The sequence below is a fragment of the Prosopis cineraria genome, unplaced genomic scaffold (genome assembly GCF_029017545.1).
Source record: "Prosopis cineraria cultivar Desert tree isolate PC_DT_omini unplaced genomic scaffold, ASM2901754v1 PC2, whole genome shotgun sequence".
In the NCBI taxonomy this organism is placed as follows: Eukaryota; Viridiplantae; Streptophyta; class Magnoliopsida; order Fabales; family Fabaceae; genus Prosopis; species Prosopis cineraria.
The window spans coordinates 20254952-20279879 of NW_026555333.1; the positions used below are offsets into that span (position 1 = coordinate 20254952).

At 30.7% G+C, this 24928-nt stretch overlaps 2 protein-coding genes across 3 annotated transcripts; both read left to right on the forward strand.

Moving 5' to 3' along the window:
* The first annotated feature begins 315 nt into the window (after positions 1 to 315).
* Positions 316 to 3943, forward strand: LOC129303242 (cytochrome P450 71D10-like). Its single transcript, XM_054942421.1, has 2 exons — positions 316 to 1307; positions 2567 to 3943. Exons 1-2 carry the CDS (start codon positions 390 to 392, stop codon positions 3176 to 3178), a joined length of 1530 nt encoding a protein of 509 aa, XP_054798396.1. The 5' UTR covers positions 316 to 389; the 3' UTR covers positions 3179 to 3943.
* Positions 3944 to 12615: 8672 nt separating this feature from the next.
* LOC129303053 (uncharacterized) lies at positions 12616 to 16917 on the forward strand. Of its 2 annotated transcripts, XM_054942056.1 has the most exons (8): positions 12673 to 12750; positions 12890 to 13576; positions 14867 to 15010; positions 15091 to 15332; positions 15429 to 15632; positions 15727 to 15819; positions 15904 to 16002; positions 16444 to 16917. In XM_054942056.1, the coding sequence occupies exons 2-8, from the start codon at positions 12898 to 12900 to the stop codon at positions 16774 to 16776; spliced, it is 1794 nt and encodes a 597-aa protein (XP_054798031.1). In that variant the 5' UTR covers positions 12673 to 12750; positions 12890 to 12897; the 3' UTR covers positions 16777 to 16917. The 2 variants fall into 2 exon arrangements, with proteins under 2 accessions (XP_054798032.1, XP_054798031.1); XM_054942057.1 differs by having other exon boundaries at positions 12616 to 13576; positions 14882 to 15010.
* The last annotated feature ends 8011 nt before the right edge of the window (positions 16918 to 24928 follow it).

Below are 24928 nucleotides of genomic sequence, written 5' to 3' on the forward strand. Positions count from 1 at the left end.
AATAGTGTCTCAAATAAAAAAATTTATTAATTATACATCCAATTAAAGGTATTTTTGAAGAAAACTTCATTTACTACACTTTAAAAGATTCAATATATCTTATATTTTTTAATATCTCATCTTAAAAAATTGTTTTATATTTTTTAATGAAGAAAGTGTTGTTTTAAAACAATTTTAAGAATATTACTATCATTTCTAAATAAAAGCGAAGTTGATTAATTTTGTTTTATATTAAAAAAGGGAAGTAAAGAAAGGAGCATGTAGGGATGAAATGATGACTGAAAATGTCTTAACATTTACGTAAAAAAATTGAAATAAAAGTAATTCTAGCTATAAATGATAAATCTATTCAATACATTGGCATTGTTTTATCTCAAAAACCTCATCATATGCCTTTAGGTAAGAATACATCTTTCATGGAGGTTCAGGTTCCTATTTCTTTCCTCTTCACTTTCTTTTGCTTCTTCATAGTGGTATTAAGCATAGTTAAACGACCCTATTCCAGAAAGTCTCTCAGAAACCTACCACCAGGACCGTGGAAGATACCTCTCATAGGAAATCTACATCAGTTTGTAGGATCACTTCCCCATCATTCTCTAAGAAACTTGGCAAACAAATGTGGACCCTTGATGCATCTTCAGCTTGGAGAGACTTCAAACATTGTAGTCTCATCCCCAGAAATGGCCAAAGAGATCATGAAGACACATGATGTGATCTTCTCCAATAGACCCTATTTTCTTGCTTCAAGAGTCATTTCTTACAATTCAACCAACATTGGTTTTTCTCCTTATGGAAGCTACTGGAGGCACCTGAGGAAAATTTGCACTGTGGAGCTTTTATCAGCAAAGAGAGTTCAATCATTCAGTCGTATCAGAGAAGAGGAGGTTTCAGCTCTCGTCACAAAAATTTCTGCAAACGAAGGATCTGTTATTAATCTCAGTGAGTATTTTTTCTCACTCACAACTGGGATCACATCTAGAGCTGCTTTTGGTAAGAGATGTAGAGATCATGAAGCTTTCTTGTCAATAATGGAGGAAGCTTTGAAGCTGGCTGGAGGTTTCTATGTTTCTGACTCGTATCCTTCAGTCAAAGTTCTGCCAGTAATCAGTGGAATGAGAGGTAAGCTTGAGAGGCTTCACAGCGAGATTGATAGAATACTTGACAACATTATCAAATATCATAGAGAGAAAAATAGCAGCCGTGGCCAAGTAGAGGAAGATCTAGTTGATGTTCTACTGAAGCTTCAGCAGCAGAATGACCCTGATACCCCTCAACTCACCGATGACAATATCAAAGCTGTTATTCTGGTTAGTACCTTATTCCTTCATTAATTATATGCTAATATACTTCACTAGTTTTATTTATAAATTACTTCTAACATATTTTATTAAATCAAGAAATTTTTTAAAAGTCATTAACTTTATTTAAAAATTTAATAAATTTTCAACCAAGGACAAATTTAGAGGGGGCAGGTCACAAAAAATCTTTTATAATTACCTTGTTTTCATTTGCTAAAATTAATTTTAGCCCCCCCAACTATAATGTAATCCTGCATTTTGGCCCTTCCATAGATTTGGTTCTAGATTCATCCTTGTTTACAATTTTACCTCTATTAAATATAAATATTTTAAAAACATATTTTCTATTACCAACATGTAATGAAAGGTGAAAAGGGAAACTTATGATAAAAATTTAATAATGTGATTTATATAGGACAATTTTTTTTTTTCTTTTTCCACCTTATAAATAGAACAAGAGGGAGTGTCTCAAAACTCCCTTTGCTTATATTTGCAAGAGGAAAAAAAAAATTATCACACAGTTTAAGAAAATTGTTTAACTATATTAGTTGTGTTTGAAAATAAAAAAAATTGGACCGAAATACCCTTTATTTAATCTCACTTTTTTTTAGTTTAATAATACTATCCATTGAGAAAAGGGTGTCAACTACTCCCTTCCCCAGAAATTAATGCTTAATTTCGACTGATCATCCCTCTCCATTGTGAAGCCATGCTATACCCTCCCATAATCATCTATCTTCCAAATAAGTCTTGTTCTCGTAAACATCATGTACTGTTTATTATATTAATTAAGTCTTCGTTAATTGTTTCTTATGACTGTAAATGATGAAATTATGAGGGTTAATTTAAAAAATTTATAATAAACGTCTATTGAAAAATGTAATTTTACTTGTATAAAAGAAAAACTAAAAGTAACAGTTTTTTCTATGAATAAAAATGGAGGGAGTATTTTACAAGATCAAGAGATGTTAAACAAGTTACATATGAGGAAAGAGATGAAGAAGCCGAACTCAAATATTTATCAGCAGCCTTAGGATCCTATCTTAATTATATTCTTTATAGGCTGTTTTATTTTCAATTAGTGTATCTATCTGTTGGAATACTTAGTTCAATGTGTTCATATTTCGATCATTTGCTTCAAATTGAAAATAGTATATTGCACAAAGAATATCTGGTGAAAATAGTATACGATATGCCTAGACTAAACATTTCTTCAAAATTTCTGGTTCATATGCCAATTAAATTCAATCAGTTTCATCCTCTATCAGGACATTTTTGGAGCTGGAACTGATACGTCATCAACAACTCTAGAGTGGGCAATGTCAGAAATGCTGAAAAACCCAAAGGTTATGGAAGAAGCACAAGCAGAGGTAAGAAGAGTATTTGGTAAAAAAGGTTATGTTTCTGAGGCAGACCTTCAACATTTGCAATACTTAAAGTTGGTCATCAAAGAAACTCTCAGGCTTCATCCCCCAGCAGTACTGTTACTTCCAAGAGAAAACACAGAGAGATGTGAAATCAATGGATATGAGATACCTGCAAAAACAAGAGTGATTGTGAACGCTTGGGCCATTGGAAGAGACCCCATGTATTGGAATGAAGCAGAGAGATTCAAACCAGAGAGGTTTGTTGATAGTCCAATCGACTTCAGAGGAAGAGATTTTGAATACATACCGTTTGGGGGAGGAAGAAGGATTTGCCCAGGAATCAGTTTTGCCACAGCTCTCATTGAGCAGCCGCTTGCTCAATTGCTTTACCATTTTGATTGGAAGCTTCCTAATGGGATGCAGATTGAAGAATTTGACATGACTGAGTCGTTTGGTTCCACAGTGAGAAGAAAAGACAAGCTCTTGTTAATTCCTACTCGTTATGGCACTTAACCCATAATCACTATTCACTTGGGTACATTCAATCTCTGTGTTGATAATATGGTGCTCAGGGCCAAAAAGCTGAACTACAGAGTAATAATGCGTGAAGTGGTCATTTCTCTTGGAATAGATATTCTAAAATCGAGAATATGTGAATTTTATGATTTTTTTTTTAAATGAAAGAGGGGGGGGGGTATTTTATATTATTAAAAATATCAAAAGAAAAAGAAAAACTTCTTGAAAATTCATGCATCTCAATTTTAGAAGATTTGTTCCTATTTCTAGTAAGTTGTCAATTATGTAAGAATAAAATTGGACAGTTTTCTAGATGTTCGTGGGAAGGTTTTCAGTCCAACTGATTACAAGTTAATGCAATTTAGTAGCCTAGTTTACGCAGAAATTAATGTATACTAGTTTAGTAGTTTCGGCTTCAAATTAGCTGTCACGAACCATCCTTGAATCCTAAGATAGAAACTCTCTCATGGATTCAAGGAAGATTTTGCAATAACCCATTGGGAGCGTGGAAGGGAGCAATTGGAGAAGATCGATGGCATGGCATGATCACAATTGTATGTTGGATCCACTTCATCCAAAATTAAAATCTCAGAAAGTGTACTTAGATTATCCCAATTCCTGGAATCTGTATTTGATGCCCATCGAATCTGTGAGCACTAAATGCTCATATTTGAGATCTGCTACATTCACAAGACTGTAAATCTTTAATCTTCTCACAAATGAATCCGAAGACGCTCGAATGAGTGAGATCAATCTTTTTCACTTTTCTTCTATTAACCCATAAGATAACAACCTTTGTCTCTTAATGTTGAAGAAATTGACTTCAACCTTGAAGAAAACAAGATGTTGACAAGGTTATGAGGAGATTGAGGGTGAGAAAGAACTTAACTTCAATTATGAAGGATTATTAAATAAATAATAAATTGAATAAATGATTCGGGTTAAAGTCTTACAAAATTAGAATGTAGTAGAATCTATTTGATTACTAATATAAGTTTAAACTATTAGAGTCTAAATTATAGTGTACAACATATGAGAGAGGGAGATGAAGAGTGAATTAGAGAACTATTTGCTTTGGGGCCAACCCCTAGTCATTATTTATAGTGAATGGAGGTTTTCATATAACAAGAAGATTCAATCAGCATTAATTCGCCTAATTATAAAAGAAATATGTTAATTGAAATAATCGTTATTATGACGTAAGATTGTTTCCCTTTTAGACTATCAATCAAAAATTAATTGAATTAATTTCATATTTTGGTCAACTCATTATGACCAAAATTATTGTAAATTCCATTGATGACTCATCATGGGTAGAAATCATGCAAATTCAACTTCCAACAAATTGCTTAGTGATAGATGGTTTATGTGCACCATGATTTCTCATTTTCAAATCTAGGTTACTTTCATCACTTAATGTTCAAACTTTTTTCACTTGAGTCTATTGGGCATGCAGAATTAATTCAAATTTCTACAAGCCGTTATCCTGGGATTTTGGTTGATATTCTCCCTAAATAAGTAAATATTATGCTTCCTTTTTTACTATCAAATTTCACTTCAATTAAGTATTGAAAATCTTCATATACATGACAGAAGCACATTATGCACCTTCTCTTCTACATTCTGTCTGAGCTTATTTCAATTTTGGCTTATGGTAGATTATGATTGGCCTGGGGTGGATGTGGTATCTTGCTTACTAAGTAAACCAAACTTAAGGCTGAGATTGGCGTTCTCAAATGTCGAATTAATAGTTAAATTTAATTTGCTTGGTCCTCAATTCAACAACTTCATCAGTCACATTTTTAAGAAAAAATCAAAAGTCAAATAAAAAAAAACTTATGTAGTATTACTCTCAAATTTAACAATCAATTTTTAGGATGCCTCATCAAAATAACTTTTACCATATTTTTTCTTTAAAAAAATTAGGATATACAATGAAATTTTTAATCTCTTAAATTTGCTTTAATTTTTCTTAAATTTGCTTTAATTTTTCATTTATTTTTTCAAGTTTAATTTTTATTGATTTTTCCTTAACCAAGCTCTTTCAAATTAACAAATTATTATATGTTAAAATATGATCAACACTTGTTTTTTCTCACAATCAAGCTCTTTTAAATTTTTAAACTTGTCAAACAATGAATAACTTTTACTAAATGTAAATAGGTACTTTTTAATTAATGAATGACTATTTATTGAAATATAATTTATAGTTGATTAAAATAATTTAATAGAAAGAGTTGTACTTTAAAAGATACATGTAAAATTTGGATTTGATGAATAGCCTAAGTCCACTCATCTAATGAATGTTTCACGTGATATAAGAATAACCATTCAATTAACTTGAATATTTGAAAGAGATTTTGTCATATAATAGTTTGAAAGTACCAAATTTTAAATTTTTTAAGGGATAATAACATATGTGAAGAGTGTTTTGATTATGAAGCTTATTTAACAAAGTGATTTTGCAAGTTAAGAGATAAAAGGCCTTCTTATTTTAAACTATTTGTGTAACTTCCATTTAACTTTTAGAAAGTTCTGTGTTTGGAGAAAAATTGAGAGATGAATGATATACATTTTGAAAGTGGATTTGAAATGTGACTGAATGTGAATTCTAGGAATGTAACAAGTATGAGTAATTTTTGAAACTCACATTTAACATTTGGGTGTTGAATAATTAATGAGAGAGTTAAAATGTGAATCAAATTTTTTATTTCACCTTTCTACCCCTTCTCTTACACTCTTACAGCTTTGATTTTTTGTTTGCTTCCATTATGCTTTCTTGTCCGTATAATATTAATTTTTATTTGTTATACTTTTCTAGGTGAAAGCATTTATTTTTAAAATGTATTTGTTTAAACTATACGGACAAGAAATTATTTTTTATTTTTTATTCTTTTTTAGGTGAGTCCATTTATTTTTGGATATTTTTTTAAGATATCAAACTTTATATTTTTTATTCTTATTATTTAAGATATCAAATTTTATGTTATTAAAAATTTTATCATATTTTTTAAATATTTTTAATATATTACATTTGAATAACAAAAATTATAAATTATCATAAATCAATGTCATTTTTTATAATTGTATATTTAAAAGTACCTTTTACTGTACTTTTAGTTTACTAAACTAACTTTAAAAAAATACATTTAAATATAAATTTTATTACAATAATTAACTTTTGTTAAATAAATATTTGACGAACTGACTTTTACCTTAAAAAAAAAAAAACCAAACATACACGTACTTTGAATAGCTTTTAAAAATAAAATGATCTGAGAATGTCATAAAAATATGGAGGTACGCAAAAATATCAAAAAAAATTAAAATAATTAAATAATAAACTATTTTTATAAGATATATATTATAAAATCTCTTAAATATTTTTGTATAAAATCTCGAAACTATAAAAAAAGCCATTTATTTATTTTTATAAAATTAGAGGGACAAGCATTAATATTACAGTTGAGGTTGAACATGTAACCTCCCATTTACAAATAAATTTACATACCATTAGATTACAAGACTATTAACAAAATCATTTATTTTTTTAATCTCCAAACAAGTGTTATTCTGGTCAACAAAATTCAGCCGCTGCGACATCCTTGAGAGGGATTACAGCCACGATTGTAAGGATTGGCTTGCTGGGGTTGGCATTGAGAAGGAGTTCTGGGCCCACATCCAGGCGCCACGTTGCGTCTCATTGCCCCGTTGCCTATGTACCTTCCGTCCCCCTCTGCTCCTACCTTCATCATCATCATCATCACCATCATTCCCATCATCACCACCACCATCATCATCATCATTTTCCCTCCCCTCATCATCATTCCCATTTTTCTTTTCTTCCCCCCCCCCTCTCTCTCTCTCTCACCCTCTCGCACCCCTGACTTTAATTTATATACTCCTCCATTCTTTTGTCCACAATGACTCAATGTGTCTCGTCCCTACAAAATGTTCATCCCCAAAACCATGCATGGTGCTTGTGGCCATGCCTGCATCTGCGTTAAGTTTCTCTCTAAACCATGCATGACTCGGTCCTCGATGCTACATTTAGACATGCAATGCTCATTCGTGTATATTTATGGCATGGGATTAATGGTGCACACACAATATTTCATCTAGTCCCATGTTGGGGACATGAGGTGACATTCAATGGCGGACACACTTATAGATGAGGTGGGCAATTTACAAGAAGTAGCTTGGTGGAACTTTTAAAAGTTTGCCCCATTATTCCAGGAGTTTTGAACCCATGGGATCAAGCTAAAATATATTTGAGTTTAAATAAAAAAGGAGTCTTTTATATGGATTATGTTTTAGTTAAGTCAAATAAATTTTGAATTTTGAATTCATTATATTTAAATTTATATCATAGTTTTTATAAAAATATCATTTTAGTATGTCTTTTCTGACATAATATTACCAAAATAAATAATTATTTTTATATTTGTTTTTATATTTTTTATATAATCTATGTTTTCACTAGTTTAGGGTCTTGCATTTGCCACTAGTGGCATTGCTATGAGTCTTACATTGAGCCTTGCAAGCGAATAAAGCTTATAAATATGATGAGCTAGCTCTCTTACTTAATAAGTTAGTTTTTTAGGATGGAATATTAATCTCTTTGAATTTATGCTCGTAGAATCATGTTTGGTGTGATATAAATAGGAAATATAAAGAAACACCACTCACCCAGCTTATAATTGAGAAGAGAACGTCATGGATGAATCATAAAACATAGAGAATTTTGACTTTTTAGCTTTCCCAAGCCATCCTTATATTTGTTATTCCATCATCTATTTTAGTAACTCAATTAAACAAATTACCCATATTATTATCTACTTGAACTTATTATGGCAGGTCAGAAATTAACTTATTCACCAAGGAATTCCTCAACATTTTGCCAATTTCATTAGATCTTTCAACAACTAGTGTTTTCTGTTTGAAAATATTTGCTCATGGGATGTTGATACTTCTTCCTTTGGGACAGCTCCTCAACTTGATTCTTTTACCTTCATAGAATATTGTTCTTCATGATGGATTATCTGGATTCAAAAATCCAAAGCTCATGGATTTGTCCTTTGCCAGATTGAGATCTTTCCTGATGATCAATTATTGCATGGGTTTGTGGTCAGGAAGTAGAACCACAATTTAAATCATTTCCCTCCTCTCAGTCTTCTTCGTGTTGTTTTGTAGTGGGTTTGTAATTTATGCTCGAATTATGGTCCATTTAGTTCAAGTTTGAAGATCAGTTGCTTCAGGAGAAATTACTTCAAGTACGTCCTCTCAACTCTCAAAGCAAGTAAAAATAGGAATATTGTGGTTGATTATTTACGTGTGCTATTGGCCTCATTTCAGCCTCTAATCCTTCAAACTGTTTATGAGGATCTCTGCTTTTCGATGTTTAGCTTTTCTCCTTGGTTTTATAATGCTTTTTTTGTGACTTAAACATTTCCTTGTATATTTTATGTTTTAATATATATATATATATATATATATTGATTCTTTTTTTAAAAAATAGTTATTATCCACTTAACGCATAATCACTATTCATTTGGGGACATTTTATCTCTGTTTTGATATTATGGTGCTGAAGTCCGTAAAGCAAAACTGCAAAGTCATAATGTGTGGAGTTCTATTGGAATTGGAAATTTTATAATTTTTTTTAAAAAAGAAAGAGAGAAAATATTTTATATTTTATTAAAAATAATCAAATGGATAAAATATCAAAAAAAGAAAAACTTCTTGAAAATTCATGCATCTCAACATCTTGAGATTTGTTCCTATAGATTTCTACTAATTCATGCAGGAATAAAATTGGACAATTTTCTAAATACTCTTGGGAAGGTGTCTTCAGTCCATCTAATAAGTTAATGTTGTTTAGTTGTTACCAAAAAAATGAATATATACAATAAATAAATAATTTATCAGTTTATCAATTGATCCCTGCTTATGAAGTTTAATATGAGAATATATTGTCCTCCTCAAAACTAGTATCCGCATTGGTGATAGGACTGGTGTTGGCTGAATTGAATGTTTTCTTGCTGTTTGTTTTTGTATGTTTTACTAGTTCTCAATTTTCTTTATGTTTCTCTTTTTTTTTCCTTTGTTTTATTTTTAGTGTTTTTCTCGGTCTCAGCTATTAATGTTTATAATTTTCTGCATGATAAATAAAGTTGACTATTTTTTAGCCCAAAAAAACCAAACAAACAAACTAGTTTCAGTAAAGTTAGATGTCAAAAACCTATATTGCATAGATATTGATACACGTATCGTATACGTATCTTGTATTCAATATCTCAATATTTTTATTTTTAAAAATATAAGACATAATACATTTATTGATACGTGCAAATATATTTATAGAAAAATCATAAAAAACATTAAAAATATAATTTTAATTTAGAAAATATCCAACGTAGCATATGTATATAGTTTTTTATGGTAATACCTAGCAAAACACAATCATTAATTATATTTTTATTTCATCTTTACCTAATTGCCTATAATCTAGTCTAGGGGGTGAGCATTCGGTCAGTTAGATTTCAATTTCTCTAAAGCTAATCGGCTGAATTATAAAAAAAAAAAATTTAGATCACATTGAATTGAAATATATGATGAAGCAGACTTAAAACTAAATCAAATTATAATAATTTGGTTTGATGGGTCTATTCGGTTTATGTGTTTTGATTTGGATTTATAGAGTTTAACTGTTCATATATTCTTCTATCTAAAATGTTTCCCTTGATGTTGAAGGCCCAACAAAAATATTATCAATCTTATATTATAATTCATGAGAAAATTAATAAAATTCAGTACTATTATATTAAAAACTAAATTATAGAAATAAAAAATTAGAACATCACATTAAAAAAATACTACTACTGCAAGTGGTAGAAAGATGTTTCTTACTCATCTAGATGAGAACTTATTCACATTTTCAAAAATATGAAGAAAAAAAAAATATATATATATATATAATTTAGTTGGTTCAGTTTATTTGGTTCAAAAATTATCAAACTGAATTGAACTGATCAATCAAAATTTTCTTTAAAAGAAAACTAAATCAAATCGAAAAACTAAATAAACCAAATTAAATAGACAAAATTTGATTTGATTCGGTTCGATTTTTTATTTTGATTCAATTTTTCTCACTCATAATGATCTAGTCTCTACTAATAGTTTTATGCTTAGGGTTTATATGTCAAAAGATTATATTCCTACATTTTTATAATTAAAAATATAATTTTTATCTTTTTATTATATCTAAAACTTATTTTTTTCAAGAAAAATATAAGCTTTGACTTTAAAAGCAAATCAAGAAATATATTAGAAACAAAAAAATTAATATCACAATATTTAATAAAATTTAATTTTTTAAAAATAACTTTAAAGTATGGACTTTAAAAGTATTAATTTGCAATCTAGAAGTATTAAATATGTATTAAAAATTATTTTTTAAAATTAAAAATAATATTTCGATACTCTATGAATACATATCAAAGAAATATCAATGAGTATTAATAGTGGACATGATACCGATACTAATATGTGAAGTTATTTAAAGTATTGGTGTTCATTGTCAAGAACCACCTTTAAATCCCAAGATAAAAACTTTCTCATGGATTCAAGCAAGATTCTGCAATAAACCACAAGGAGTGTGGAGGGGAGTGCGAAAATGATGACGTGACATGGTCGCAATTGTTTGTTAGATCTCATGGCCATAATTTTTCAAAAATTAAAATCCAAGAAAGTGTACTTTGGATTGTTCCCAATTCCTTGAGTTTGCATTCATGCTCATCGAATCTATTAGCATTTGATGCTCATCTTTGAAATGCACCATTTGAGAATGTGAGGAGATATGAGTTGGTGATTGTCAAATAATCTCAGTCATACAATTCAATTAACTATTAGTTTTCTTTTCTTTTCTTTTTTTCCTTTTTAACATTTTTTTCAACTACAACATTAATTTATCATATATAATAAAAATGACCCAAGCCATATCATGGTCGCAGCTTAGCTACTCTCACAATTCTCTATTCACAACAATGTTGGCTCATGCATTGGGCCTATGTATATTCATCTCACTAAAAACTCCCTCTCTTTTTTTCACTTTTAAATTTCAAAACTCTCTCTCTCTCTTTCTTCTCCATTTTTTTTAAACTGATCTGTCCTTGCCCAAACAACAGTTTGTTTTTCCTTCCCCTTCTTCACTAAAATTCATATAGTCACATTAGAGTTGGGAATAAGCGTCTAGCCTAAAAGGTTAGGTTTGGAAATTCTATTTAAATAAAGATTCAAACTTTAGAAATTAAATTTTTTTAAAGTAATCGAACTTAAAGGCCTAGCTCTGATAAATCTTATGAAAAAGGGTTCAAGTTCGAGCAGCTTTTCATTATATGTATACACATACATACATATGTGAGGTTAATAATGATATAATTTGATTAATATTTATTATAGGTGATAAAGAAGAAATTGCAGAGATAATTGACATTAGATATCTACCTCCATCTTTAATGAGTGGACTTACATTTGAGGAATATACTATTTTATTTTTAAATGATGATGAGGAGGATTTAGATTTATATTGATGAAGATTTTAATCTTCATCTTAATTTAAAATTTTAAATGTTTATCAAATTTTATATTGAATTTTATATGAGATTTTAATTTGTTTTATGTTGAATTCTAAAATATTCTATTTACTAATAGTGAAGAGATTGTGAGTTAATGTTAGGATGATAAAAGGAGGGAATCTTTCATGTTGAGGGATAAATTTAAATTATAATTAAATTTAAAATGCTCAATAACTTTTTTAACAAAGTTGAGAGATAAAAATAATTATTAATTGATTATTTAATCTAAATTCTTGTGCTTCCACTATAATTCGGCGTTCACTTCATAATGCAATATATTTCAATAAAAGAAAAACAAAAACCAAAAGGCCGAATTAATATGGGATTTCACCTTTACTCCTTTTAAGATTGAGTAAGAGTTTATCATTTTTACATATGCAAAATTGATAAAACATGCAAAACTAAGAACACTAATTAACAAATTAAAAATTATATTAAAAAACGTACAAAAACTAAGAACACTATAATATGTGAGATAGCGTTGCAATGAGATGGATGAGTAAACTTCAATTATAGAAACATTTAATCGAATTCCCTTGTTAATTTTGAATAATACCTCCACAAGTAGCTTCAAATCTCAAATCTAACAAAGCTAATTCCCTTGTGGGGGCAACCTTTAACCATTTTTAATTTTTAAATTTCAGTCTTAACCTAACTTTTCTTTGCCCTGTAAGAAAAGAGACGCTCCCAGCATTATACTGCATCCATTTGGAGTAGGGCCCTCTCCTTGAGAAGCATTTAGCTTCTTCGAATAATTCCTTTATGTGAAGAAGGATGATGTGGTATGATCAGAAATGTCCGTTAGATCCAACGGCCACAATTTCCTCAAAATTAAAATTCAAGAAAGCTGCCTCTGAAACTGATGAAAGTTGCCCAATTCAATTCCTCTGTCGAATGAAACGAACAAGAAAGGAAGACATATCTGAAGCAGTAGTAAGTACACAAATTATATATTTAGCGGCTTCATCTCCAAATCCGAAGTTTATATCGCATCAGCGAGTTCAATTAAGTCGAAGGTAGTGAGTGATTCTTGAGTTACCTCCTCTGATCTTTCACATTTTGATACTTCTAGGGCTAAAAATGCCACCTGGGTCTGCCCTCACGCTTCATTCGGATAGCGATGAAGATAAAAAGCGTTTAATGGCGTTGAGTATAACGGACTTGATTTCGATTTTGCGAACTGCGTATCAGACGGTGGATTATGATCGGGTGGAGGACGTATTGATTGCTAAGGAAACCAAACTTAAGACCGAGATTGGGGTACTCAGCGGGCAATTAGAGATGGAGAGGTCAGAGAGGATGAATGTTGAAGAGCAATTGAAGGCATACAAGGAGCAATGTGAGAAGGGAAAGAAAGCTGAAGAGAGATATGAGAGGCTGTTGGAAGCCGTGAAGAAGAATAATAGCTTGGACGATGGAAACAGCATTACTGAGCTGAGGATGATGAACCGTAAATTGGAGGACGAAAATTGTAGGGCTGAATCTGAGGCGGAATCGTGGAAGAGGAAATGTGAGGAGTTGAATCGGCGGCTTTTGATGGTCGAGAAAGGTGCGAGATCGTTCGTGAATGAAGATACCCGTGTTGAAATGGGGGGAAACGCCGAGGATCGTTCTGGAGTTGGAAGAAACAATGATCCAGGGATTTCTACTGAAGCAATAGACGAAATGGAATTGGAAATGAATGAAGTTGTTGCACGAGAACAAGATTATGCAAATGCCGCAGCAGACTCCTCTCCTTTGCAGAGAATTTTGACGTCAGGTAGGTAAATTTAGCTTGCATCTATCTTAGCTAGATGGATACGCATGGCTTGTGTTGCTAACAAAATTATTGAATTTAGAAAATTAGAAATGATAGTGTTATTGAATTTAGTTACGTTTTCCGCTTAAAAATGTCGCTTTGATGGTTACATTACCGTGACATTTCTTGCTTTATAAAGATAATGTGTAAAGCACAACTGATTAGTTTAGAGAAAACATGACCTTTGTTGTGATTTGATCATGGACACGTTCTATTCTAGTGATTAGTTGTGTCTATACGTGGTGCATATATCTTCTGGTTGATGGAAGGATTGTTAAAAATTTTGAAGTACTTATGGTTTAACAAACCCTGTGTGTGGGATTTTGTTTTTGGGGCCGGCCGCCAAGCCGCCAACTGTGTGTTTAGGGATTTAAAAGATAAGGTTAAGAAATTCAAAATATTGAAGAGAGATAGAGGGAAGATATTCACTTACTGCTAGGAATTCCAGTCAAAACAATGGGAACATTGCCTCAGGGCATTGAATAATGAGAACATTGGCTACAATTTTTATACAATCTGTTGCAAGTGACTTTGGCTTTTTAAAAACCACAAGCACATGTGGTGTAGACGTCTATTTTTTTAGAAGTCACGACCATCAATAGTAGTTTTAAACAATTGTAAAGTTTTGGTCTATAAAATGAACCCCCTTTTAATACTTAAAATTATACTTGGATTAGATGAGGGATTTACATAAACCACACTTTTGCTATATTCAAACTAATTCTTTATAATATACTCTACTCCTTACTATCACACACAACGCTCAAAACTTATTTTATTTTTTCAAGACCTTTAATCTGACCATATTAAATATCATATTCTGTATTATCACGTAAATGAATTGCACACTTCTACGTGAATCTAATAATGGACTGCACTCAATGCTAAAATTCTTCTTGTTTTTTTTTTTTTTATAGCACAACATTGAGAAACACAAAATAATGATAGTTTATGCCTTGTATTGGAATTGCACAAAATTCTTATTACATTAAGTGCTGCTTCATTTTCAGTTTCTTTCTTTGTTTATGCCTCGTATTGGAATTGCACATGGCCACATGTCACCCGAAGTTGTCTTAAATTTTAATTTTGGTTAAAAAAAAAAATCAGTTTATGATCTAGACCATGTTTTTCACAATACTCTGCTGGTGGGAGACTTGTTTTTTCTAGTAACTCTTTGAGCATTTTCTTGATCCGAATAATATGGATAATATACCTAGCTTGAAGAAATGATGAGTTATATTCTGACTCCAGACAATGCACAGGCAGATGTAGAGAATGCCCAGCTAGAAACAGAGGATACACAATCAGATACAGAGGATGAACAAGATGATGAATATGCAAGGCAACACCGCGAGGCTTACTACCAACGTGGAGGCTGGCATGTTGAGGTGCAAGGTAAGTTTCAAGGATAAAATTTCATGGTTATATCGTTGATTGATACTTATGTTTTGTAGCTATAACTTGCATGTTTACAGATTCATCTGGAAAGTCATATTGGCGCAATATGTTTGAGAGGGATGTATGGCTGCTCCCAAAGGGAGACCGAGTTATGGTTCATTTTAATGAATATGGCCAGCCAGATGATAATGGAGGCGGGTTGTTGGGACAATTCCTATCGAATATAGCAATAAATCCTAAAATTTGCCCCATCAGGTATCCTAGGTGGACCAAGTTCCTAGCTAAATTGAAGAATGATCTTTTTAGAGATATTATTCAGGTGGCAGTTTGTGCCTATTTATACACATTTAATATATCTTATGTAATGAAACTGTTTTATAAGTTTTGACAGTTGCAATATATATTAATGTTGTAGGCTCACTTTGTGGTCACTGAAGAGCACAAAAAGTACTGCATGACGAAATTGGGGCATAGATGGAGGCAAGGAAGATTAAATTTGTATAATGGGTTGCAAGATGGAACGAAGACAAAGGAGGAGCTACTAAAGAAGGTCCCTAGCCAAGTTCCGTTTGAAGATTGGAAAAAATACGTCGAGTATCGTATGGACCCAAAAACTCAAGTAGTACAATTTATTGTATTATTTTATTATTTTTATTTTTATATAGTTATAATTATAATTTTTAACATAATTTTTTGTATGTTTAATGTTTTAGGAGCTTGCTAAAACCAATAAGAGGAACAGGGCGCAGCAAACCATCCACCACACTGGAGGATCAAAGACTCATGCGAGGAAGAAGGCGGAGATGGTTAATAACTCATTTCTGATAGTTCGTACAAAATAAAATATCTATTGCAGTTGAAAGAATTAACAGAAATTTTATGTTTTGTAGGAGGCACAACATCGAAGAAAGATAAATCGTACTGAGCTATGGATTGAAGTGAATAAGCACAAAGATGGGACAGTCTCTCCATCTGTTCAGGCTATAATTGTAAGTATTATAATTTTATATAACATATGAACTAACTTCAGGATCAGACACCGTTTTGAAGGTATTTCAGAAGCACGTATTCCTCTAGGGGTAAGGTAGATCAGTCGCAATCAAGGTGCTATAACCCGGATTAGCCATTGAACCAATCAAAGCATGGTTTAGGGTTCAATTGTCCAATCATTGTCGAACTAATCATGATTAAATTAATACATTTTAAATTTTAAATGATATGTACTAAAATAATAAAAAATACATAAAGCTGTTAATTGGATATTTGATTGGAAAGACATGCTTTAATTATAAATTCTCTTGTTATTGTTGTTGCATTTTCTCTTAAATTCTAATTAATCATTAGCATTTACATCTTATTGTTGTTGTTGGTATAATTACATCATATTATTATTGTTCAGTGATGAACGTCTTCTTGTCAACAAATTGCAGGATAAGATTGTTGAAAAGCAATCTCAGATGGGATCCGCTAATGAAATTATTAATTATGGGCAAGATGATGTTTTAACAGAAGCCTTGGGAGTCCCAGAACGCCCTGGACGAGTCCGGGCTTTGGGGCTGGGGCCGACCCCGACCCAGGTGTTTACTGGCTTTGGTTCACGCTATTCAAGAACCGCAAAAGTGGAGCAATTGGAAGAGCACTTACGACAATCAAATGAGAAAGTAACTTCACTGGAGCGAGAGATAGAGGAATTAAGGGCATTGAAATCAAAGCTCCCACAACTCACGAAGAATCAACAGAGTTCTACTCATCTGACACTTTAGTATGTTGCTTTTCAATCTAAATTTGTTTGTTTGTTTATAATCGTATTGTGTAGAGTTTATTCCGACATTGCAGCACAAACCATGTTGATGCATGTTTAGTTTTTCAATTTTTGTGGGAACAAATGAATTGAGCTTGCTTGACGACTTTTGAGTTTTAGCTTAGAGGCTGAGAGCCTTAGACTCACCCTTGCCGCTTTAATTATTTCTATATTTTGTTAACCGTTTGAATATATAACAGAGGTTTTGAAATTTAAAAAAAAATATTATTTTGAATTTCAGAAAAGTTTTGAATTTTGAAATCATGTTAAAAAATATCTTTATTCAAGTGTAAAAGGTAATATAGTGTTTTAATATTTATAATTATTTTAGGGGATTAAAAGTCATTTTTTGCCCTTAAATTGTACATCAAAGTTTGCAAATGCCTTTAAATTTAATTATAAGTTAATTCTATCCCTCAACTGGTTCAAAACCAGAAAAAATACAAACTTTTAAGGAAATTATTTTCTTATTCAAAACTGAGTGATCAACATTGATGCAAAACTCTTATTTATGCTACCTTGGGGAAGAGTAGTGTTTAAATGCATATGAAGGAGTTATAGGGAGTTAACTATGTTTATTGCTTATTATGAGTACGTTAGCGGCACTAATGCAAATGACTGAACATTGGAATAGCTCCTTTGGTATCTGGCATGCACATTCAAGCTTGTATCTCATCACTTTAAATATTATCTTTCTTATCATCTTGTTATTTTTTCACTATTAATTAATAGTTAGTGAGTCTTACATTATATTTTTTTAATATTTTTTATTATAAAACATTTGAGTTAATAAGAAAAATGACCATTTGAATAAAAGTTGAAAGGCAAAAATGACATTTAACTTAATAAAAATATTTAAAAAAATAGTGGAATTCACTTATGATTAATGAATGTTAAGTATTTTTAACGCTAGGATGATAATAGAGGGAATTTAAAAGTTGAAGGACAGAATTGATCTATAATTTAGTTTAGGGATATTTATAACTTTTTTTATACAATTTAAAAATAAAACTAACCCTTAGCTCTTATTTTAGTTTAACAGTGGCGATATAGCAACTTTCTATAGGAATTGTTTGCAATAGTTCGTCTGCAATAGTTATAGTTTTAATCTAGATGTTAAAAACTGAACCAACTATTGAATTAGTTTAGAAACTCGTTCAAAGATTAGTAGTTAAAATTATAATTAAAGTGTGATTAAATAAGTTAATACATTGATTTAATGATTTATTAGTTTAATTCGATGAGTTGACCTGAATTTTTTTATGTTTTGAATTTTAACAATAACAAAAACAAGACGCTAACGCACCCGATTAAAAAATTGTTTGGGGTGTTTGTTATTTGTTTGAAAAACCCTAGGCAAAAGCGCTACGTCAATGTCTTCCCAAAAAGCTTATAATTGACTGGCAGCTGTTAAAAAAACATTGTAAATTTGTAACTTAATCACAGTTTCAATCATGCAAAGGTTATTTTATATTTTTAATTTATTTGTTTTGAGTTTTGGACGCAAAGTTGTGCTAGTAATAGCAACTAGCCATGACCCTGTGCATTGCATGTGTTATTTTATTATGCCTATCAATAAAATATATTTCACATTAATCGATAAAAAAAATTTAAAGGGTCACAAAGTAATAAACGAAATTAATGACGGTGAAGTAATGTTTCATGATTGAAAACGTTAATGATAGAATATACTAAATTTTTTATGTCAAACAAATCAAAAGATTGCAAGGTTGAAGGTGATGAAAGAGTTCTTCATACATTGTATTAATAGTTTTTTTTTTTGCCAGTGCATGTTAATATTGCTTGACATTTTGTCATTTCTATGTAACAAATGTTTCCATCCCATACTACATCAACAAAATTTTCACTTCCTTATTAAAATTGCACTTTTCCCTTTTAACATTGCAATTGACTTCATAAAACTTCACTTAAACTATGTTTACATTTGGCACTTGTTTGTCTACAATTGATATAGTTTAGACATCGCAAAAGCTGTCATGGAGCAAATAGAATATAAAAACGAATTACAACCAAGCAAGCGGAACACAAATTTAGCTAAAAGGATCAATATTTTGTAGGCAAGTTTAAATATTTTTCTCTAAACATGCAAAAATAAATTTTCTACTTATTGTGAATTGTTTTACCAACTCCCGTGATATTGTATGATATAATACATAGTAATAGTATTAACTTATTTATTTATTGTATAAGTTTATATTATATAAATATTAATAAATAATAAAAAATACATGTATCAAAATTATTTTATATTATTAATATATAATATGGAAAGGGGGAACATGGGGATGGAAGAGGCAAGAGGGAGGACCTGGGGGTTGTCGGTGTAATAGAGAAGGTTATAGGATTGGCCTGCACCCTTGTCTCAATATTAATAACTAATCGTCTTTTTAAATATGCAATGCGCTTTATTAGAGAGTTGAATATTAAAAAATATATAAGATTTTAGTATTTTAAAGTATAATTAATATATTTCTTTTTTCTAAAACACTCTTAATAAATAAATTACTTAAGCCATTCTCTATGAATCCTAATAAAGAGAAGTTTGCTGTTACAGATGAAAAAGCTCAAGAGAGATGAAAGGAAAGGAGTATTGATGAAAGAATATGCCTAAGGATTTGCATTCTTCCACTAATTCAATCATCACTCCAAAAGCTCTCCACGTTTTTCTTTCTTTTGCACTCAGCTATGAAGCAAAGCATGCTCCATGAATGGCTTAGCTGAAACCAAAAACAGAAATCGCACTGAACCATTGAAATGAAATGATTGGTTTTAAATTAAAAAAAAAAAAGGAAGGCACAAAATGAGTTATAATTATGAGTGATTACCTTGTAGATAGTTGGGGAATAAAGGGAGAAATTCTCAGGTAAACCAACTGCACTACGTTATTCATGGTCTATTCAATTAAAATATCCCAAATTATCTAAATAAAATCATATGTGAAATTATTTTAATTGATTTTATTCCTTACAAAAAAATTCTTATTTAATTTCTTTCATTTTCTCTTTTTACTATCATTAATATGAGAATCAATTTATAATTACTATCATTGAAATATCATGTTTTTATTAGACAAATCATAGATGATGTAGTGCACTCGATCTATCTAAAAATATTACAAATAAAGGGAGATGTATTTGATAAATGACTTTAAGAGATGACCACTTTAATAGATGGAATGGGAGAGTTAGTCAATATGAAAGAGGTAGAGGATGTACATTGTTATCCACTCCATTTACGTCCCATTTGGTTCACTAAGTAATAGGAAATGTAATGTAATGTAATGGTAAGAAATAGAATATAATGTAATAATGATTACATGTGTTTGTTTGGTATTTTATAAGGTTAATATAGTTTTTCTAGGAAAAAAATACCAAAAGAATTATGATATGTCATCTTTACCCTTAACCACACAAAAATTCCACCCATCTTCCTCCTTTTCCCGATGATGGCTCTCTAGCAACATTACCATCAATCTAAAAAAATTAACACCTCATGCTAATATAGACCACACAAAGCAACATAATCCAACCCAAAAACCCACCATTTGTAAAATTAACTTAAAGATAATGAGGAATGGAGAAAGATATGAATGAGGAGATGAGATTTGAGAATGGTGGTGTGAGAGGGTGGTAGTGAGGTGGGCTTTGGATTGGCAGCATTAAGGTGGGCTTGAGACAGAGAATCTGTCTTCAGCATGGTGACTGTGAGTAGGATGACAGAATCATCAACAGAATGATACGTCTTTCATGATTGTTAGTATCGTTCTCGTGACCTCGATGGAATCCTTTCAAGCTTCACCATTGTTCTGATTCTTGCTTGCTTGAAGGAGGCTAAGGACGCATGTAATAAAGGATATGGGTGGTCTGGGGAAGGAGCTAACATGCGATGTAGACACAGAAGGGATGGTGGTGACGAGGGAGGAGGAAGGCGGGTTCAAAGGCAGAAGGAGGGTGAAGACGAAGAGAAGGAAATTTGAATAAATTGTTCGGTGGGAATAGATATTACATAAGTTTTTTGATGTAATCCCTATTGCCACATCTAATGTAATTAGGGTTGCATTAGGCCTGTGCAGGATGCCCATAAGCCCGAGATGCCCTGCCCGACCCGAGCAGAATATGCCCAACCCGAGCCCTAAAAAAATTGCCCAATACTATTTGGGCATGGTCGGGCTGAGCCCGATCTTTGGGTTAGGCAGGGTTTAGGGCTGGGGTATCCAACCAATTGACCCTGCCCGGCCCGAGATATAATATATTTTTTTATAAAAATAATAATATAGGATGTAATTTGTTAACTTGATGGGGACATAAATGGTAGTTCTTTTTTTTAGATGCCTTGATGATCAAGTTTGTAAACCTTAGGTTCAATATTTTTATATTCCTTAGAATTTAGAATTGGACAGCATTTGTGACTTGCATGAAAAATTCCTTCCATATTTGCTTTTCCATTAAGTTTTTTGATGACACCATAATATTTTTGCTAGTGATATTTAACAATCTATTACTTTTAAAATAAGAGCTTGAAGTGATTTATTGATGGAAATAATTAATTTGCTACAGTGTATTTCAGATTTGTGTGGATGGTTCTGATTTTTTTATTTCGGTAGGGCAAGGTTGGAGACCCTGCCCGAAGTGCCCGATCCCTGCCCGACCCTGCCCGCCCGACCCCTCCAAAGTCGGGCATTTTTTGGGTAGGGTTGGGCTTTGGGCATAGTTTTTTTACCTGAAGACATTTAGGGCAGGGCATCGGGTTAATGGACTGCCCTACCCGACCCTGCCCATACACAGCCCTAAGTTGCATTATGTAATGGGCTTTACAGGTAAAATGTCAACCAAATGACCCATAGAATACAAATTTAAATTCCATATCAAGATTGAAAGTATCATAGTAAAACCATGTTGGAAGCCTCAGCTTGGTAGCTTGGAGCCAGTACCATCGCTAAGTTGATTACTGTCACTAAGTTGATGAACAGTAATATGTGTCTGGAGCCATGTGTCATAGATAGCTTCGTCGTAATTGATTTGTTAGCTATATTAATGACTATAATGTGCTTCTACTTTGGAGGTGGCTTATTTCAAAAAATTGGTTGAATGACACAACTAGGGTCAGATATGACCTTGAAAGATTTATGGTGACTTTATTTAAATGCAAGCCAACATTCACTTGGATTTAATGGATACCTATTGAAGAGTTAAGAATAAGAATTATATTAGTTAATTTTTCACGTTTAATATACATAAGAAGTGCAAAAAAAACATATTTAAATTAGTTAAAAATAATTATCTAAATATAATTATTCCAAATTGATTTAGATAAAGGTTTAGAAAAGAAATTTTTAATTTTTTCCTTTAAAAACTTCATTTTCAAACCAATTATGATGTCATAACCAGTTTAGATATGGATGATATCTAAATAGACTACGGCCATAATTGATTTAAAAACTTGTGTTTAAGAGAACAACATTCATTTATCTTTTCAATAACCCAAGCCATGATAGGTTGAAATTTAAAACTTGCAACTTAAAAGTAATGTATATATCCAACTAGTTAGAATACAATATAATTAAGTTCAATCAAATTAATTATATAATATTTACAATTTCATTTAACATTCAAAATCCAAATAAATTCAACTTCCTACAATTCCACTACACTTATTCTAAACTTACTCTTTTAGTAGATTATTGTTGTGGGGGTTTAACACGAACAATTCCCAATGTTGCCTAATTTCTTGGACCTCTAATTGAGAAAATGGTGATGGATCATTCAACATCTAAAAAATTAAAGACAAAGAAATTAACTTAGCAATTTCAAGTAATCAAACAATAGATAACATCTTTAAAATTAGATTTACTTCTTCCATGAACTTAGTCAAGCCGGCCATAATGATATTATATACATGTCTATGTTGGATAGGGATGCGCAGTAGAAGATTAAAAATTTTAAAGTTTTTATCTTGATATGGATCGAACGAACTCGTTTAAGTCAAGATGGATAGCAGAGTTACCTTTTAATTTTTTCAACTTGGTACACGTTTTCTCTAAGAGTTTGGATCTCAAGAGCTGACAACGTAGATCTGCTCCCTCTACCGGTATCTACATGAACAAGTCTCTAACTCGAATAGCGTACTAGTGTTCCTGGCGTCTGTTCTTTTTTAAACGTTAGTTTTCTTTCTATAGGGTGTTTCGTGGCTCTCAAAGCGTTTTTTGCCGTCAGAACTTTTCTAACTTTCTCTTCCTTCATAAAGAACGTCTTTACCTATATATAGTATATAGATAAATTTTTTTGTCTTTCACTTAAAAAGCCCACGAAAATATAGTTAAATTTATCTCATAAATTTAATTCATGATATTATATCTAATTTAAATTTATTCTATAAATTTAAATTATAAAACTGACATGATATTCTCTCATATCATATTAGTTATTAAATTTAATCTATCATATAAAATCAAATTTAAAACTAACATAATATAATATCACATATACATATTATATTATATTATATTATATATATACGAATATATATATATATATTATATTATATATATATTATATATATACGAATATATCTATATATATATACATAATATAATAAGAAAAATGACCATTTGAATAAAAGTTGAAAGGAAAAAATGACATTTAATTTAATGAAAAATATTAAAAAAATAGTGAAATTCACTTATGATTAATAAATGTTAAGTGTTTTTAACGTTAGGATGACAATAGAGGGAATCTTAAAAGTTGAGGGATAGAATTGATTTATAATTTAAGTTAGGAATATTTGTAACTTTTTTTATACAATTTAAAAATAAAACTAACCCTTAGCTCTTATTTTAGTTTAACAGTGGCAATATAGCAACTTTTTATAGGAATCGTCTGCAATAGTTATAGTTTTAATCTAGATGTTAAAAACTGAACCAACTATTGAATTGGTTTAGAAACTCATTCAAAGATTAATAATTAAAATTATAATTAAATTGTGATCAAACAAGTTAATACATTGATTTGATGATTTATTAGTTTAATTTGATGAGTTGACCTAAATTTTTATATGTTTTGAGTTTTAACAATAACAAAAACAAGACGCTAACGCACCCGATTAAAAAATTGCCTGTGGTGTTTTTTATTTGTTTGAAAAACCCTAGGCAAAAGCGCTCCGTCAATGACTTCCCAAAAAGCTTATAACTGACTGGCAGCTGTTAAAAAACATTGTAAATTTGCAACTTAATCACAGTTTCAATCATGCAAAGGTTATTTCATATTTTTAATTTATTTGTTTTGAGTTTTGGACGCGAAGTTGTGCTAGTAATAGCAACCAGCCATGACCCTGTGCATTGCATATGTTATTTTATTATACCTATCAATAAAATATATTTCACATTAATCGATAAAAAAAAAATTTAAAAGGTCACAAAGTAATGAACGAAATTAATGACGGTGAAGTAATGTTTCATGATTCAAAATGTTAATGATGGAATATACTAATTTTTTTATGTCAAACAAATCAAAAGATTGGAAGGTTGAAGGTGATGAAAGAGTTCTTCATACATTATATTAATAGGTTTTTTTTTTAACCAATGTATATTAATATTACTTGACATTTTGTCATTTCTAAGTAACAAATTTTTCCATCTCATACTACATCAACAAAATTTTCACTTCCGTCTTAAAATTGCACTTGTCCCTTTTAACATTGCAATTGACTTCATAAAACTTCACTTAAACTATGGTTACCTTTGGTACTTGTTTGTCTACAATTGATATAGTTTAGACCTCGCAAAAGCTGTCATGGAGCAAATAGAATATAAAAACGAATTACAGCCAAGCAAGCGGAACACAAATTTAGCAAAAAGGATTAATATTTCGCAGGCAAGTTTAAACATTTTTTCTCTAAACATGCAAAAATAAATTTTCTACTTATTGTGAATTGTTTTCCCGACTCCCGTGATATTATACTATATAATACATAGTAATAGTATTAACTTATTTATTTATTATATAAGTGTATATTATATAAATATTAATAAATAATAAAAAATACATGCATTGAAATTATTTTACATTATTAATATAAAATATGGAAAGGGAAAACAT

What these genes read in the sequence shown, in the direction of transcription:
- LOC129303242 (XM_054942421.1), top strand. Translation starts at nt 390, where the DNA reads ATGCCTTTAGGTAAGAATACATCTTTCATGGAGGTTCAGGTTCCTATT. An exon ending in ATATCAAAGCTGTTATTCTG is followed by an intron (nt 1,308 to 2,566) that starts GTTAGTACCTTA and finishes ATCCTCTATCAG; the next exon opens with GACATTTTTGGAGCTGGAAC.
- LOC129303053 (XM_054942056.1), top strand. Translation starts at nt 12,898, where the DNA reads ATGCCACCTGGGTCTGCCCTCACGCTTCATTCGGATAGCGATGAAGAT. An exon ending in GTATGGACCCAAAAACTCAA is followed by an intron (nt 15,633 to 15,726) that starts GTAGTACAATTT and finishes TTAATGTTTTAG; the next exon opens with GAGCTTGCTAAAACCAATAA. An exon ending in CATCTGTTCAGGCTATAATT is followed by an intron (nt 16,003 to 16,443) that starts GTAAGTATTATA and finishes AACAAATTGCAG; the next exon opens with GATAAGATTGTTGAAAAGCA.